This window comes from Anas platyrhynchos, chromosome 26 (genome assembly GCF_047663525.1).
Source record: "Anas platyrhynchos isolate ZD024472 breed Pekin duck chromosome 26, IASCAAS_PekinDuck_T2T, whole genome shotgun sequence".
NCBI lineage: Eukaryota > Metazoa > Chordata > Aves > Anseriformes > Anatidae > Anas > Anas platyrhynchos.
In genome coordinates this window covers 5844695-5859396 of record NC_092612.1, presented here as the reverse complement: position 1 = coordinate 5859396, position 14702 = coordinate 5844695, and the positions used below count along the sequence as shown (strand labels likewise).

The 14702-nt window shown below is 35.6% G+C and overlaps 1 protein-coding gene across 2 annotated transcripts; it reads right to left on the bottom strand.

The window, feature by feature from the left end:
* Positions 1-5463: 5463 nt before the first annotated feature.
* Positions 5464-13310, bottom strand: LOC139999497 (coiled-coil domain-containing protein 138-like). 2 transcript variants are annotated; one of them, XM_072027906.1, is made up of 5 exons: positions 12421-13310; positions 11508-11624; positions 10381-10573; positions 8197-8379; positions 5464-6685 (listed from the first exon to the last, which is right to left on the bottom strand). In XM_072027906.1, the coding sequence occupies exons 1-5, from the start codon at positions 12532-12534 to the stop codon at positions 6681-6683; spliced, it is 612 nt and encodes a 203-aa protein (XP_071884007.1). In that variant the 5' UTR covers positions 12535-13310; the 3' UTR covers positions 5464-6680. The 2 variants fall into 2 exon arrangements, with proteins under 2 accessions (XP_071884007.1, XP_071884006.1); XM_072027905.1 differs by having other exon boundaries at positions 5464-8379; positions 12421-13307.
* Between the last annotated feature and the right edge of the window lie 1392 nt (positions 13311-14702).

Genomic DNA, 14702 nt, shown 5'->3' with positions numbered 1-14702 from the left:
TTATTTCAGCTGCCTGTTTAGCCTCCTGATCTGCCAATCGATTTCCAATTTCAAAATCAGCGTTTCCCTTTTGGAGTCCTTGACAATGCATGATAGCTACCTTTTCTGATTGTTTTACAGCCTCTAACAATTTTAAAATTTCTTCAGCATGTTTTTTTTTTGTTTTCCCTGAGCAGTCAGTAATCCACGTTCTTTCCAAATCGCTCCATGAGCATGTATCATGCCGAATGCATATTTAGAGTCTGTCCAAATACTTATTTTCCTTCCTGCTGCTAGTTCCAGTGCTCGTGTAAGAGCAATTATCTCTGCTTTCTGGGTGGACGTCCCAGGGGGTAATGGTTTGGACTTGATTACCTGTTGAGTGGTTGTAATGGCGTACCCTGCCTTACGTTGTCCTTGTTTCACAAAGCTGCTCCCATCAGTATACCAAGATTCATCAGCATCTTCTAAAGGTTCTTCCTTAAGATCGGGTCGACTAGAATACACAGTCTCCATTGTTTCTATACAATCATGAGTTATAGGTTCATCCAGAGTTCCGCTAAGGAAAGAAGCTGGATTTACGACGTTAGTGACCACAATTTCCACATCATCTTGTTCTACTAATATTGCTTGATATTTTAAAATCTCTGTGGTGAAAGCCAATGGTTTCCTTTTTGTTCCAAAACTGTTGAGACCGTATGGGAGACTAACACTGTCATTTTCTGTCCCATTGTAAACTTCCGAGCTTCTTGTATATTGATAACAACAGCTGCAACAGCTCGAAGGCATCCGGGCCATCCTTTACTTACTTCATCTAATTGTTTAGAGAAGTAAGCTACTGCTCGTTTATAGGGACCCAATCTTTGTGCTAGTACTCCCAAAGCTATCCCTTGTCTCTCATGAGAAAACAGCCAGAAGGGTTTCAAAAGATCCGGTAATCCCAAACCTGGAGCTTGCAGCAATTCTCGTTTAAGTTGTTTCAAGGCGTTTTGTGCTTCTCCAGTCCAGACTAACTTTGACTGATTACTCTTTATCAATTCATATAGAGGCTTTACCATTAGTCCATAATTATAAATCCAAAGGCGACACCAACCTGTCATTCCTAAAAAGGTTCGTAGCTCCTTTACCGTTTGGGGTTCTGGAGTCCGGCAAATGACTTCCTTACGTTCAGTTCCTAGTTCTCGCTGACCTCCCGAAATTCCAAATCCCAAGTAGGTCACGTGTTGTTGAACCAGCTGGACTTTCTGTTGAGAGACTCGTTATCCATTTAAACCCAGAAAATTAAGGAGACTTATAGTCCATTGAATACAACTCTCTTTAGTCTCGGTAGCTATTAAGAGATCATCTACGTATTGTAACAAAGCCCCTTCAGTGTCCGGAGGTATCCAAGTTTCAAGTTCCTTTGCTAATTGGTTTCCAAAAATAGTGGGGCTATTCTTGAATCCTTGTGGTAGCACTGTCCACGTTAACTGTGTCTTTCTGCCTGAGTCAGGGTTTTCCCATTCAAAGGCAAATAGGTTTTGGCTTTCAGTGGCTAAAGGTAGGCAGAAGAAGGCATCTTTTAAATCCAGTACGGTAAATCAGACTTGACTATTCCTTAATTTAGTCAGCAAAGTATAAGGGTTTGCCACTACTGGATGTATATCCTCAGTGATCTTATTTATGGCCCTCAGATCCTGAACTAGCCTATATCTTTTTCCATCTGCCTTTTTAATTGGCAATATGGGTGTATTGTATTCTGATTCACATTCAATCAATAATCCATACTGTATAAATCTATCAATTATCTCTTTAATTCCTTTCCTATCTTCTATCCTCAAAGGATATTGCTTAACCTTAATGGGTTTCTCTCCTGGCTTTAATTTAATAATTATTGGGGTCACATTTTTAGCTCTTCCAGAGACTTCAGTGGCCCAAACTCCTGGATATACTTGATTTATGATCTCTAAGGGTATTTCACTTTTAGGGTCGGTTTGTATTAGTGCCAGGCTTAACACATTTATTAGTTGTTCTTCTCCTATCCTTAATTCCATTTTCCTTTTTTCGAAGATAATTTCTGCTTCTAGTTGTTCTAACAGATCTCAACCTAATAGAGATTTTGGAGATCCAGGTAGATATAAAAACCTATGTATCCCCATTTGTTTCCTGTTATAAATGAGGTCTGAATTTTGTAATATTTATGAAACAAATATTTCTAAAGGTATATAAAAGTCAAGTAAACAGCGCTGGGTGTGCAGGGAGTCTACGCTCCACCAACACGCACACACAAACATCAAACGTTCTAAATACATGTATACAGAACATTGCTTTACATAATAACCCGAGTATGCCTGTTATAAATGGCTCAGGATTCAAATTAGGATTAAATAAAAAAATAGGATTTATTAAAAGAATATAAAGGAATAGAGGTAAGCAAACAGCGCTGGCTGCACCGGGAGTCTCTGCTCCACCAAGACGCACACCAGTTACATCAAGCAGCTGATTTTTATGCTCCTAGACTAATACATATTCATTACTACTTCTAAAAAAAATAGATTATTATAATTAGCTTCCGGGGTCCAGTTCCTCCTACTGGAGCATGCGCATCAGTCTCCTCTGGGGGTCTCTAGGGGTCTTTCATGCTGAAGGCTCGTAGTCTTCCTCTCACCCTTTGTACTTACTCGGCACTATTCCAAGTTTATGGAACACTCTCTGTACACTCTCCACAGGTCTTGTCTCCCAACCGTCCTTCAGCTTCTTTTCTCTTCCTCTTAATCTCTTGGCCCCCCTGGCCAGATACCAAGGATCTCATAACAGTCACCAGCAGTCACCAGTTATTATCAGTTGTTCTGAAACTCCCAAACAGGTTGACGACTCACGAGCAATTAAAACATTCTTTCCCAGCTATTTACAGTCATCTACATAACATCTATAGCAGTGTTAAATCAATCTCGAAGAAGACAGAAAAAAAAAACTGTAACTGTTAGAACTAGAAGTCAGGAATAACAAAAGCAAACAGGTTCATAAATTTAAGGAGTGTTTTCTGAAGACGTGATAAATTGACTGGAATGAGGGGGAGACTGGGACACACTGCATCTGTGGTTCAAGAACTAAATTGCCAGTGCAGGGCCCAGAGGCAGACAGGATTCAAACAGAATTATTCTTTATGGACACGAATTTATGGACACGAATTGGAATTGTTAAAACATTCCTCACATCAAGAACTATGCTTTCTCTTGACTAAATGGTATTTACATGTAGTACAGTGGAAGATCAAGGAAAACCTGTAAAAAGATTTCCCCAGTGAGAAGCAAGATTTCAGAAACAGGACGTGTACAGAAAATCCACAATAACATCGAGGCAAATACAGTAATGAACTACTACAAAACCAAGGATAAAAAAATTAAAGAATATTTCAAGGTTCATTTCTTAAGATTTATGGCACCACCTGTGAGGTTGCCTTTTAATTAAACAAATTAAAAAATCTGGATTTCTGAGTACACTTTTAGTTTATTTCCGATGAAAAATATGATTTAAATTAGAGTATTTTACAGGAAGTTTTTTGTTGTTTTTTTTTCCCCCAGAGTTCAATTTTGTTCCTAAGAAAAATCAAACAAAACCCTCAGTTTTGTAAATAACTAACTCTAATGTAAGCAACAGTTTAGTGTAAATACCTGCTTTTATAAATGAAACAATCCCATTAAATAATGTACATCAACGGAACTCAGCAGCATTCTACCACTGACATGCTGAAGCTCTTTGTTATAATAAATTAGTAACCAGTAAGCAACAGAAACCTATTCTGTAAAGGTTAACATTCCCCCAAAGTCTTAAATGGCTCAAGACTTTAAACCGTGTGTTGTTTTTTTGTTTGTTTTGTTTGTTTGTTTTGATAGAGATGAAAATTGACAAAACTGAAATTTAAGTCACATACAAAACAATTTTCAGAGGACATTTTTACCAAGTAACTCAGTAAAACTGAAGGTCAGGGGAAGAAAAGAAGGGTTTTCTTCTAAGCATTCTCGTCATCTAAATAAATGAGGAATATATGTTCTTTAGGCTAGTTATTTTTTAGTTCATATTCTGAACTACACAGATATATAGGCAAATTGAGAGATTCATCTTACATATCTGTGACAAACATTTTAAACATAATTGCTAACAATGAAAGTCCAGCATTATTTGTATTGGAGCAAACGAACGTCAAAACAGAGATGAGCTTTTAAAAAAAGAGAAAGGTCCCCAAGTTCAGTGATCTAATGGCAATTAACAGAAAAACGGTAGTAAAGGATTACTTTATTTCGGAGAGTTTCTGTAATATAAAACAAATCCTTTCCAAAATCGAAATGTCTAGCTCGCGATTCTGAAGCAATGCAGCCAAAGTATGGAAAAAGCGTTCATTACTGCAGTCTTCCAGGAAAATCTTTAAGTAAACTGTAAAAGAAAATAGTTAAAAAGTTTAATCACAGCACTTGGCTCATGGAAAACTAAATCATTGATTTATAGCTTTTGAGGGTTTTATATGCGCCTCATGCTGTGCAACCATGAGAACAATGTACTAACTGGGTATATTCTAGGCATGTGATGCAAAAATCAGGTAAAACCGCGAACAAAACTCACCCAAGTTCCTAAGAATTCTGATATTACCAGCACTTGTGGTATTAAAACAAGGCCTATTCCCTTGAGAACAAAGGAAAACAGGACACTGAGCAATTTTAAACTCAGATAAAAAAATCTCATCTTCAACATGTTTATTCAATGCTCCTTTTCTTATGATGACATGAGGAGAACACTAAGCTATGCTAAAAAAACTGACAAGGAAATATTTTAAGCTGCTGCAAAATGACGTACGGAAATAGTACATGTAGACACTGATGACTAGACAGCTTTTCATTATCAAAACTGTCACCGTACCGTTTCAAGACAGGCAGAATCGTAATTGAGAGGTCAGAGTTGGATAAGAACACCTGAATATCAAAACAATTCCTGTAAAATGCTGGATAATTTTTAAACATGGCCATATAGTATAATCTTTTCTATTTATCCTGCTCCCCAAAACTTAGTCAATTCAGAATAAAGTAAAATCTGTTCCCTTGTGTTATTTCACTCTTGATTCTAATAGTACAGACTGATTTAGAGCAACACCATAAAGAACATAAGTACCGATTTAATAGGTCACAGAACTGAACACATTTGTTAGGAATCCAACAAAACAAGTCACTATTCACTGCACTCTGCCCTTAGCGTATAAACACACTTGGTATGCCCCAGGATATAGTTACTTAGAATATGCCATTAAATTAATAGTTATTGTAATATTATTCTACTTTTACTGTAGAAGAAGGAGGTCCTACAATTTATTCCTATAAATATCTAAAAATGCCTTAAATTCCTTTTTGTAGGTGTAAACAAATACCATATTCTGCTTACTTGGGCATTTCTTTGCTGGCTTGTTCTTACTGGTCTCAATAATACTGTATTATTTTATTATTAAAAATACCGGTCTTAAGGTATCTGAAGAAAACTTTATTAATATATATACACACACATATACATACAGATACACTGTAAAATGTTTTAACTGTGAGGTTTATAAAACAATATAAAAAATACGCTGAGGGAATTTTACCATAAAGCAGAAGAGCCAAAGTGGAAATAATACCTCAAGTTTCACAAAGTTCAATCACATGAAAGCAAACTGATAAAGACATGCATTTAAAGAGATTTTTCCTACATTGTTTATCTATTCATTTTATATATTCATTTCAAATAAGCTTTTGCAGAATAGATTTTAAATCATCACAAATGTACAAAATAAGCATATAATTTAAATGCCTGTCTATCTGATGAACTAGAAGAATAAAAACTGTGTATTTTTACATATTTTTCTGCATCATCTCTGCACAGATTTTGTTTTTATTAACTACTGTAGAAAAACTAACTTGGAATCTATCCGGTCAGGATTTGACACAATTTTAAATAATCTGCAAAAGCCTCCCATAGGAGCCATAAAAAATTGCAGCATTTGGTAGTTACATTAACTTAACTTCATTGGTAGACTGTAATGAACAATGAGCAATTTATCACTGTTGACAGAACTCATCTGAAATTTACCCTCAAAGTGATCAGTCACTCACAGCATCAAGTCTCACCAGCTATTGTCATTCAGAAATTTCTGTTTTATAGCTAAAGCTCTGTCACCTCAGAAAATGAAGACTGTCAGGAACACCAGCTTGAAGTTCATGTTTTAACAAATTAACCATTACGGTTTTGCCTCGTTTCTAATTGCATGTGGATCTGCCAGGAGAGCGGACCAACCCAACAGAGTGATGGAGAGTTAGCTCGTGGAAAAGTTACATAAGGACCACAGAAAAAGAACCAGTAACTACACTGAACAGCTTGCTGATGAGCTGCTGTCTCTTACACAGTCACTGGCAAGATTGGAACCATTTGCTGAGTTTAACTGATTCTCGTCGTCAACAGCTGGGCCTGGTAAGAGCCAGTGGTTATAGCACAACGGAGGGCAGGCGAGGTAACAGTCAGTGCAAGGCCCCTCGAGTGTGGATGCCTTCGTGGGTGACCCCGAGTTAAGAGAGCCCAAGGACAGGTCCAGCCCATCACCCAGTACATGTTGACCTCAGGATGGTATCAATTGTTCTTCAGCTTCCTAGATGTGCAAGACCTTCACGCAGCTATGACACAGGATGTACGGGAGGCCACCATCATTCTTAAATGACCATCACAAACACACACACACAAAAAAAAGCAATAAAAAAGGTTAAAAATAGAACAGGATTCCTTATGTCACAGAAGTAAGTTGGACTGAACAGAAGTTTACAAAGATCAGAAAAGACCAGAACAAAAACCTACACCTTGGAGGCCAGGAACTACCTTTATAACAAGACAGACTGACAGGATTCTGGATGTGAAACACCTGAACCAAACAGGGATGGGGTACATGAAAAGCTGCGTGCCAGTAAAGATGAACAGCAATAAGACTATTAATTCTAATTTGTCATTAAGATACTACGTATAGATAGGAAACAGATGGTACCAATACCTGAACGGTTACATTTGACATGCAACAAGGTTACAAGCAACATGGCAAAATGTGAACTTGTCACAATTTATCTCCATTATTCTTCCAAATCTAGGCATCCAGCAGATCGAAATGACTACTACTAGATAACAGAACATGTACTGTTAGTGGAATTTTTCTTCAAAGTAATGTCAGATACCATCAACCCTGCTTAGGTTTTTCTTTCCCAGTTACTATACCGATCAAAATTATGATGATTAGAAATACTTTAGTGTAAAAAAAACAAATAGATAAACTAACCACACGGTCTGAAAGGATGAAAACAACATCAGGTAAATCTTTCTGCCACTTATCTCACTACAAAATGCCTTCTAACTCAACGTTGTTCCATCCCAAGTCAAACACGCTTTCTGTTTTTGCCCCTATAGTACATGGTAACAAAATACCCCAAGCCAACAATATACATTTCACAAATAGCAGCAGTCCCTTCTCCTTCCCTTTTCTGTTCCAAAAAACAATGAATACTTTTTATTTTAAGAAAATTAACAAGGATTGTTCCACATGACACTGGAATGGCTCACTACTTGTGTGTTCATCCAGATTGTTATCAACTGATTCTTTGCCTGTGTCACCTGGAAAACCACTGTGAAGGAGACTATTAACCCTTTTATAGGACCACACCACAGTACAACTCATTGAAACATAACCATCCCTTACAGATGTGCCATTTCCAATTACTTTAAAGTGAAAAATGGCTACGGGTGAGCTGTTCACATTAGGGGGGTAAAAAAAGATAAAAGTTTATTTATTTATTTATTTATTTTATCTCCACCTGCTAACAGGATTTCATGAAATGGCTGCCCTGGCACAGCCTTACTTCAAAAGAAAATTACTCATTGGCAAAACATCAGCAAGGTAAACCAGTGGAATAAACAGAAAAGCTAAACTAAACATCAAAAAAAATCACACCACTAAGAAAGCAACCAGGACAAGATGTAAAGCTTGGATGCTGACAGTGAGAAGAGACGGACAATTCAGAAACATACTTTATATCTCTAATGAATTTAAATGACACAAATGAATGCTAATGCTAGATCAGGTTATTTATAGAGAAGCAGCACGTTATTTTTGATTTGCTATTTATGCTTACCTCACCTACTTTCATCATAACTTTGTATGTATTTTTTTCAATTACTCACTTTTATCGTTGTTCATGGCCATCTCAACTAATGCATTAAGTGCAATAAAAAGGAGACATTTTTTGGATATAGTTAAGTGGCTTAGTATGATAGGCACACATCGGTATTGCAAAAATAAGATCTTTCCTTCATCTGTCTTCAAGTCCACGCAAAGGGAACGAAATGCCTGAGTCAGGTAATTCACTGAAAGATAACAGAAAACAGGGAATAAAAATTATGTAATCACAGTTCCATTAGATGATCACAAATACATGAATATTTATCCTAAGAGTTACTGTTGCAGATATATACTAATTAAAAAAAAAAAAATTAAATGGCTGAAAATATTAATTTACTTATTTGTTTAAATGCATCTTCTGCCTATTTTTATTCCTTACAAAAATTGTTGTGAGTGGAAAAAAAGACAAGTTACAACTCACAAATTGAGCAAAATATATTTGCAAATATAACACCTTTCTAATCTCTTCCTTAAGAGAGAAAAGAAATCACAAGCTGCATAGTTTGGGACTATATTGGTTTCAACATCTGGGAAGCCTCTAATAAAGGAGTAAAAGGCTCATTCATCTGAATAACTGCAATTACTGTCATGACAGCAACTATTCACATTCCTTTCCATAAAAAGCTGTAGTTTAAGTTATATATGCATCCACGTTATATATGCATCCACGTTATATATGCATCCATTTTGGAGAACACTAAATTATTCAGAGAATTTAGATTAAGTGAATCAATTCAGTTTTCTTAATTTCATGATGTCAAATCTTCCTCAATATCTTGGAATAGCATTGATCATCTGGAGCACAGAAAATTAAGAGTAAGGGAAAAATTTATCACATAGCAAAAGTTTAATTACAGTGCCATCTGCTGGATATTAGCATCTTGAAGGGAACAGGATATATATGTTTAAACTGAATGTGCTGCTTTGTCATCGCTAGATCATTAGACATGTGGTCAGTGATGAAAATTCATACACGGTAAGTTTCAACATAAATTTAACAGGTAATTTTTTTCCATGTTCTATAGGCTCGCAGTAAAAACCAACCATGAGAAGCTAAACTGATTCATTCTGATCAACAGCTTTCATCTGCTTATAGTTAATCTCTGCAATAAGTACTTTTTTTGTATTGTAATTCATTTGCATCATTTTCAAACATTTCTAGAAATGTGAGTTTCAATTTCAGGGTAATCATGCTTCACCAAAATATTCTGACTGAAACTATATGATACTGAAATTGAAAATACACTGATTCTTCCCTCCAACAGCTGAAATACTGTATTTGTTTATTAATGGTGACAGGGTGGTCTTCCAGAATGTTTAAATCCTACTTATTCTAAGTACTACCAGTATAAATACTGCACAGGTCAGTATTTTTGTCATCACTTCAAAGAAAACGTTTTTTGTCTTTTCAGGCCCTGTTTGTTTTTAAAGAAACTGCTGCTGAGAAGAGATACTACAGCATCCTGGAAATTGCACAAGTGGAGTAACTCTCATGAACTGAAGCAAAAGTCACTAAGAACTGCGATATCTCCAGACAAGTACGACCTCGTTTGCTTTTGCCTGTTAACAAAATACATTACTATACTGCATCAGCATATGGTAGCATTCTTCAATGCTGATAATGTTTATGGGTAGCCACTTGCAGTGACAGACTTGGTAGGAGAAAAGGGGAGATAGCAGAGAGGTAAGAGCTAGATAGAGTATGAGCTTTACATTAAACTTTGACAAAGCAATGAAATTCTAGAACTGTTCTGAATTTGCTACTGATTTCAGTTTACTGAGGAGCAATTAGCTGTACCATTATATGCAGTGCAGATCTTGACAAACAAATCACTGCTACGGTGATTGCTTGAGAGAATTACCAACATCTCTTTTCCCCTTTGTCACAAAATACGTTGATCTCACTGACATAAATAAAGCATATTAAAATGACCACACAAATTATGACATGAATAATAGCAAGGTTCATACTTGCTTCCCTATATTATGCTTCATCAGGTGGTAAAATTCAAATAAAACATCCTTTACTACTAAAGCATTACAGATGCTACAGTATCATTGAACTGCTGCATTTTGTACATTTGTTTTTTTGTCTGGGCACATACCTGAAAATAAGATTTAAAAAAAAAAAAAAAAGAAAAAGAAAAAGATAATTTAAAAAAGACATAATAAAAACCAGAACTTACTTCGTTTTGCTGTTCTAAGCACAACTAAAGTTGACAGAAACCTCAAAGGCATAGAGGAGCTTTTAAAGAAATGTGCAGCTTTTGGTTTACTCCGTGTAGACTTTTTAGTCCATTTTTGCATGCTTCCCTTTTGTACTGCGCCTTTGAGAATAACTTCTGCAAGTCTCTCCATTGTTGCTGTCATGCTTGCATCCTGTTTCAAACAACGTGCACATTTAGCGTAAACATTAAAATACATGAAAATCCTGTCTGCTAAGTACGTATGTTCCCCTAAGGATTAAATATTAAATAGCAGATGTCGTGACCGCGTATTGCAATATAGTCTGTACATGGGATACTACTTTGCGTTCCACAAGCAGTTGAACAACATTAGCACAGGGCCTAGTCAACACACACTTCACAAAGAAACAAGGTAGTCAGGGCCCCTGATATGCTGACATTATTTAATTTGCCTCTGGTTCCAGAATAAAGTCAGTTCAAACTCAGCTTTAATCAGTGCTGCCTACTACACTACCCTCTTTTGTGAAGATGCCTGAAGCTAGGTCCTACAAAAGCGTTTACAGAACTAAGGTCTAAACATGACCCTTAAGAATACTGTACAGGTAAGATGTATTGGACTTTTCAAAAACCGGTGCAGAAATATTACTTCAGAATCAAACTTAATAACAAGCTCATTTAAAATACCTTCTCATTAGCACTGGAACCACCAGCTTAGTTCTATTCAGTTAGACACTGAGTAGAGAACAAAGAAATCAAAATACCTTTGCTACTTTGCCACACGTTGCCATCAATTTCAACAAATCTCATGCATAAAGCGAACAAAAATATATTTCTTTTCCTAGTTCACACGTTTTGTAAGCACATATGGAAAATACCATTTCTGAGATGCTACACACTACTGCAACAAAGATCACATATGTGTGCAAAAATATGTTTACAGACACGGTGCAAAATATTACAACGAATGTGAGAAAGTTAATTTGGTGAGAATTAGTTTTTCATTTGCTATGTATCTGTGGTAGGCATTTATGCTTTGCAAAGACAGCAAAGTTTCTTTTATATATACTCCCTGAAAATATCTACTTTTCATACTCATTTATAATGCAAAATATCTCTTGGGAATTTACCTGACTACCAGTGTCTATCTGCCTTAGAGACCAGTAGATAAATTGAATCACAGACATATGTAGTTTAGGATCCACAAATGGCATCCACTGGAGCTGTCCAGTGACCATAGGCAAAAGCTGTAAAAATACAGAATGGCAAAGTTACGTGCAGTATACGAACTTACAGTACAAGCTAACCACAAGTAAAAAGCAAACTAAGCAAAACTAAACCAAACTAAAATCAACGTATTCCCGGAGTTTAACAGACTACATGTACAAATACTCACTGGGCAGATCTGGTACAGGTAACAGAATTATATACTGAATTTACATTTTACACAGGTTTACACAAAAAGTGGAAAGACATTGTGTGAGCTCAAGCTCTGAAGTCTAATACCAAGGGCTACAAATTTTAGATAGAATAATAATTAAACAAACAAACAAACAAACAGAAAAAGCAGATTTCCTGAACGCTTCACTGATTTCCAAGCCTCGGTATCCCAAAAAAGCGTTACAAGTATAGCACGGTATCATCTTTTATAAGACATAACTTGAACTTTTAATACCTAGTATCAGCACTAAAATACTTTAAATTAGACGTGTGTGTCTCCTTAGGAAAAAGGAATTACATACAGTATTACAGATAAAACACGAGATAAATTATCAGCTGAGAAAAGTGACTTAAAATAGAAAGACAGGTGGAATCTCAAGGTCAGACTGCACACTACACATTTCCTTAAAAATGATCTGTATAAATATCTGTATGAAAAATTATCTATTACATCTCACTGTTGGAATTAATACTGAAGGATTAACTGCTGTTTTCTTTTAATTCATGTATTCAAAGCGTGTGTAAAACAGGCAGACCTGTTACACTCAGAAATAATACAAAGAATCTTAACATTTCAACCTAAACAAATTCAAATGCCTTTACCTTCATACAATTTTCTAGAGTGTAGTTTTCTTTAGCACACTGAGCTTTCTCACTGCCCTCTCTCTCTTCTTGTATTTCTATTTTGCTAAGGTGTTGGTCTGAGATCCAGTCCATAAGAATAGTTAAGGGGTCGTAAACTTTTGAAATCCGTAGTAACTGTAACACATCCACAACATCAGTTATTTCAGTTTTCAAGTCTATGATTTTCTAAACCACAATACCAATAGACTAAAATATACGAGTACATTAGTAATACGCACATGCTTTATTTTGTGCTTAAACAAATGTTTATGAAAGCCTTGGGAAGAGATTTTCACATACAAAATCACTCTATTTTATAATTCTAACTAAATGGATCATAGGAGAAAGAAAATATTTAATGATCTGTGCATGATCCTCATTTTAATACATTTAATACACTCCTTTGCTTTATTTCATACAATCTACTTAGGCTAAATTTTAACTGTGTAACTAGCATTGTTGGAAGAATAAAGATTTCGTGAAATTGTCATTCTGTCCCTCTGCTACAACTGTACAGAAAAGCTCTGTGAAAGGTATCCAGACGTTCCTGAAGACAAACTACACGAACATCTCTCTAAAACCTTCACAAGTTTTCTTGTATCTACCTTCAGACAACTGTTCTTCTCTTCACTCAGAATTCTAACTACTGATACTGCTCATATATCACTTGCGACTGTGAGAAAAGAATATGGGGCAAACTATAACCACCATTTAAATATAAGTAGCATACTCTATGGATACAACAAGCATCCTGATCATCATGTAAGTCCTCTATGAATACTTCAGTTTGCACAAAAGAGAAAGAGAAAGAAAGATTTTACTGAGACTAGGAAGCAGATGATTTTAATCATACTCAAGAGCATCAGAACTGCAATTCACCGAAGGAGCAACGGTCAAAAGAGTTTAGGCAGCAATTTGCTTGTCAGCACTTAGGTCAGATTTAAGTCAAGTGAGAAGAAAACTTTAACGTTGTATTCTTGTGAACCACTGTCTCAGCATGCCTTTAAGAACAGAGAAAATACTCCTTTAATTAACACTTTCAAAAATAACTAACTCTAAAGTCTTTAATACTGCAAAAGCTCTGAGAGACTAAATTTCATGTACTAGAAAACGAAGCAGAAAGTATTTACAACCATTCACACAATTCTTGTCTTAAAGAAACAAAATCAGCAATTTTGCAAACAACTTGTTCAAACATTTAAAATTGTTGACTGTAACTTGCAAAGCTACTTATAAACTTGACTGTACTGCTTGACTACTTGACTGTAACTCGTAAAGCTAGTAACAGGAAATAATTAATCTTGCCTGGGTTTTTAGCAATTCGTTATTTTCCCTCAGAGAGTTAAGCGATGACCTCAGTTCGTTATTTTCATCAGTCATTTTTCTCAAGGTTTCTCTCAGTTGGCTCATTTTTGTCTCATGCTGCTAGAGAAATATCAAATTTTAAAACGTGATTAACAAGAGAGTCTTTTTAGAAATAATTCTCAACTAAGTTCCATTTCAGTGTTAAAAGATAGGACAAACTTTCAAAGATCAAATTTGTAATTCTTCATGGTCCAATCTGCACATACCACCAGTAGTGAAGAAAGCAACATCCACACCACATATTAAGAAGAAATATAAAGAAAATGGGAGCCATGGTGTACAGCCTATGGATCTTTTTTTTTTTTTTTCCAGAAAATACCTAGATCTTCTCATTGATCCTCTTGTACATTCCTCAGTTAAGTCAGGTGTGGGAAAGAATTGTGAATGAAAACAAATGTCAAAGCTTTTGTTTACACTTAGCTCTTTTTTCTTTTAGCATCCATTTTAACCACAAATATGCCCAATTCTCCCTTTTTTGAATCTTTCAAATATTCTAACTATTCACTGCTGATAGTTAAGACGCTTTAGTTCACCTGTACTTAAACACCTGTCCTGCAATGTCCAGGAATGTATCCAATACGTGCTACATTTCATTGAATTGGAAAAAAATAATTGTGAAACTCAAGATAGTAATCTTTTAATATTTGTTATTATTATTAGTCCACAATATAATTTAATACCAGTACATACCATTAAAATATAAGCAAAAACAGACAAAAGAAACTGCAACAAAGGAAAATTGAAGCGACAATTACTTGTAACAGTCAAAAACCTGCGTGCCTTGAAAAAGAAACCAAGGAATGTGTCTTTTTTCCCCTTCACTGGAAATTTGAAATATAATTAAATATTTTCCAGCAGATTCTGGAAAAAAAAAAAACAACACTGAGGCTTTGAAG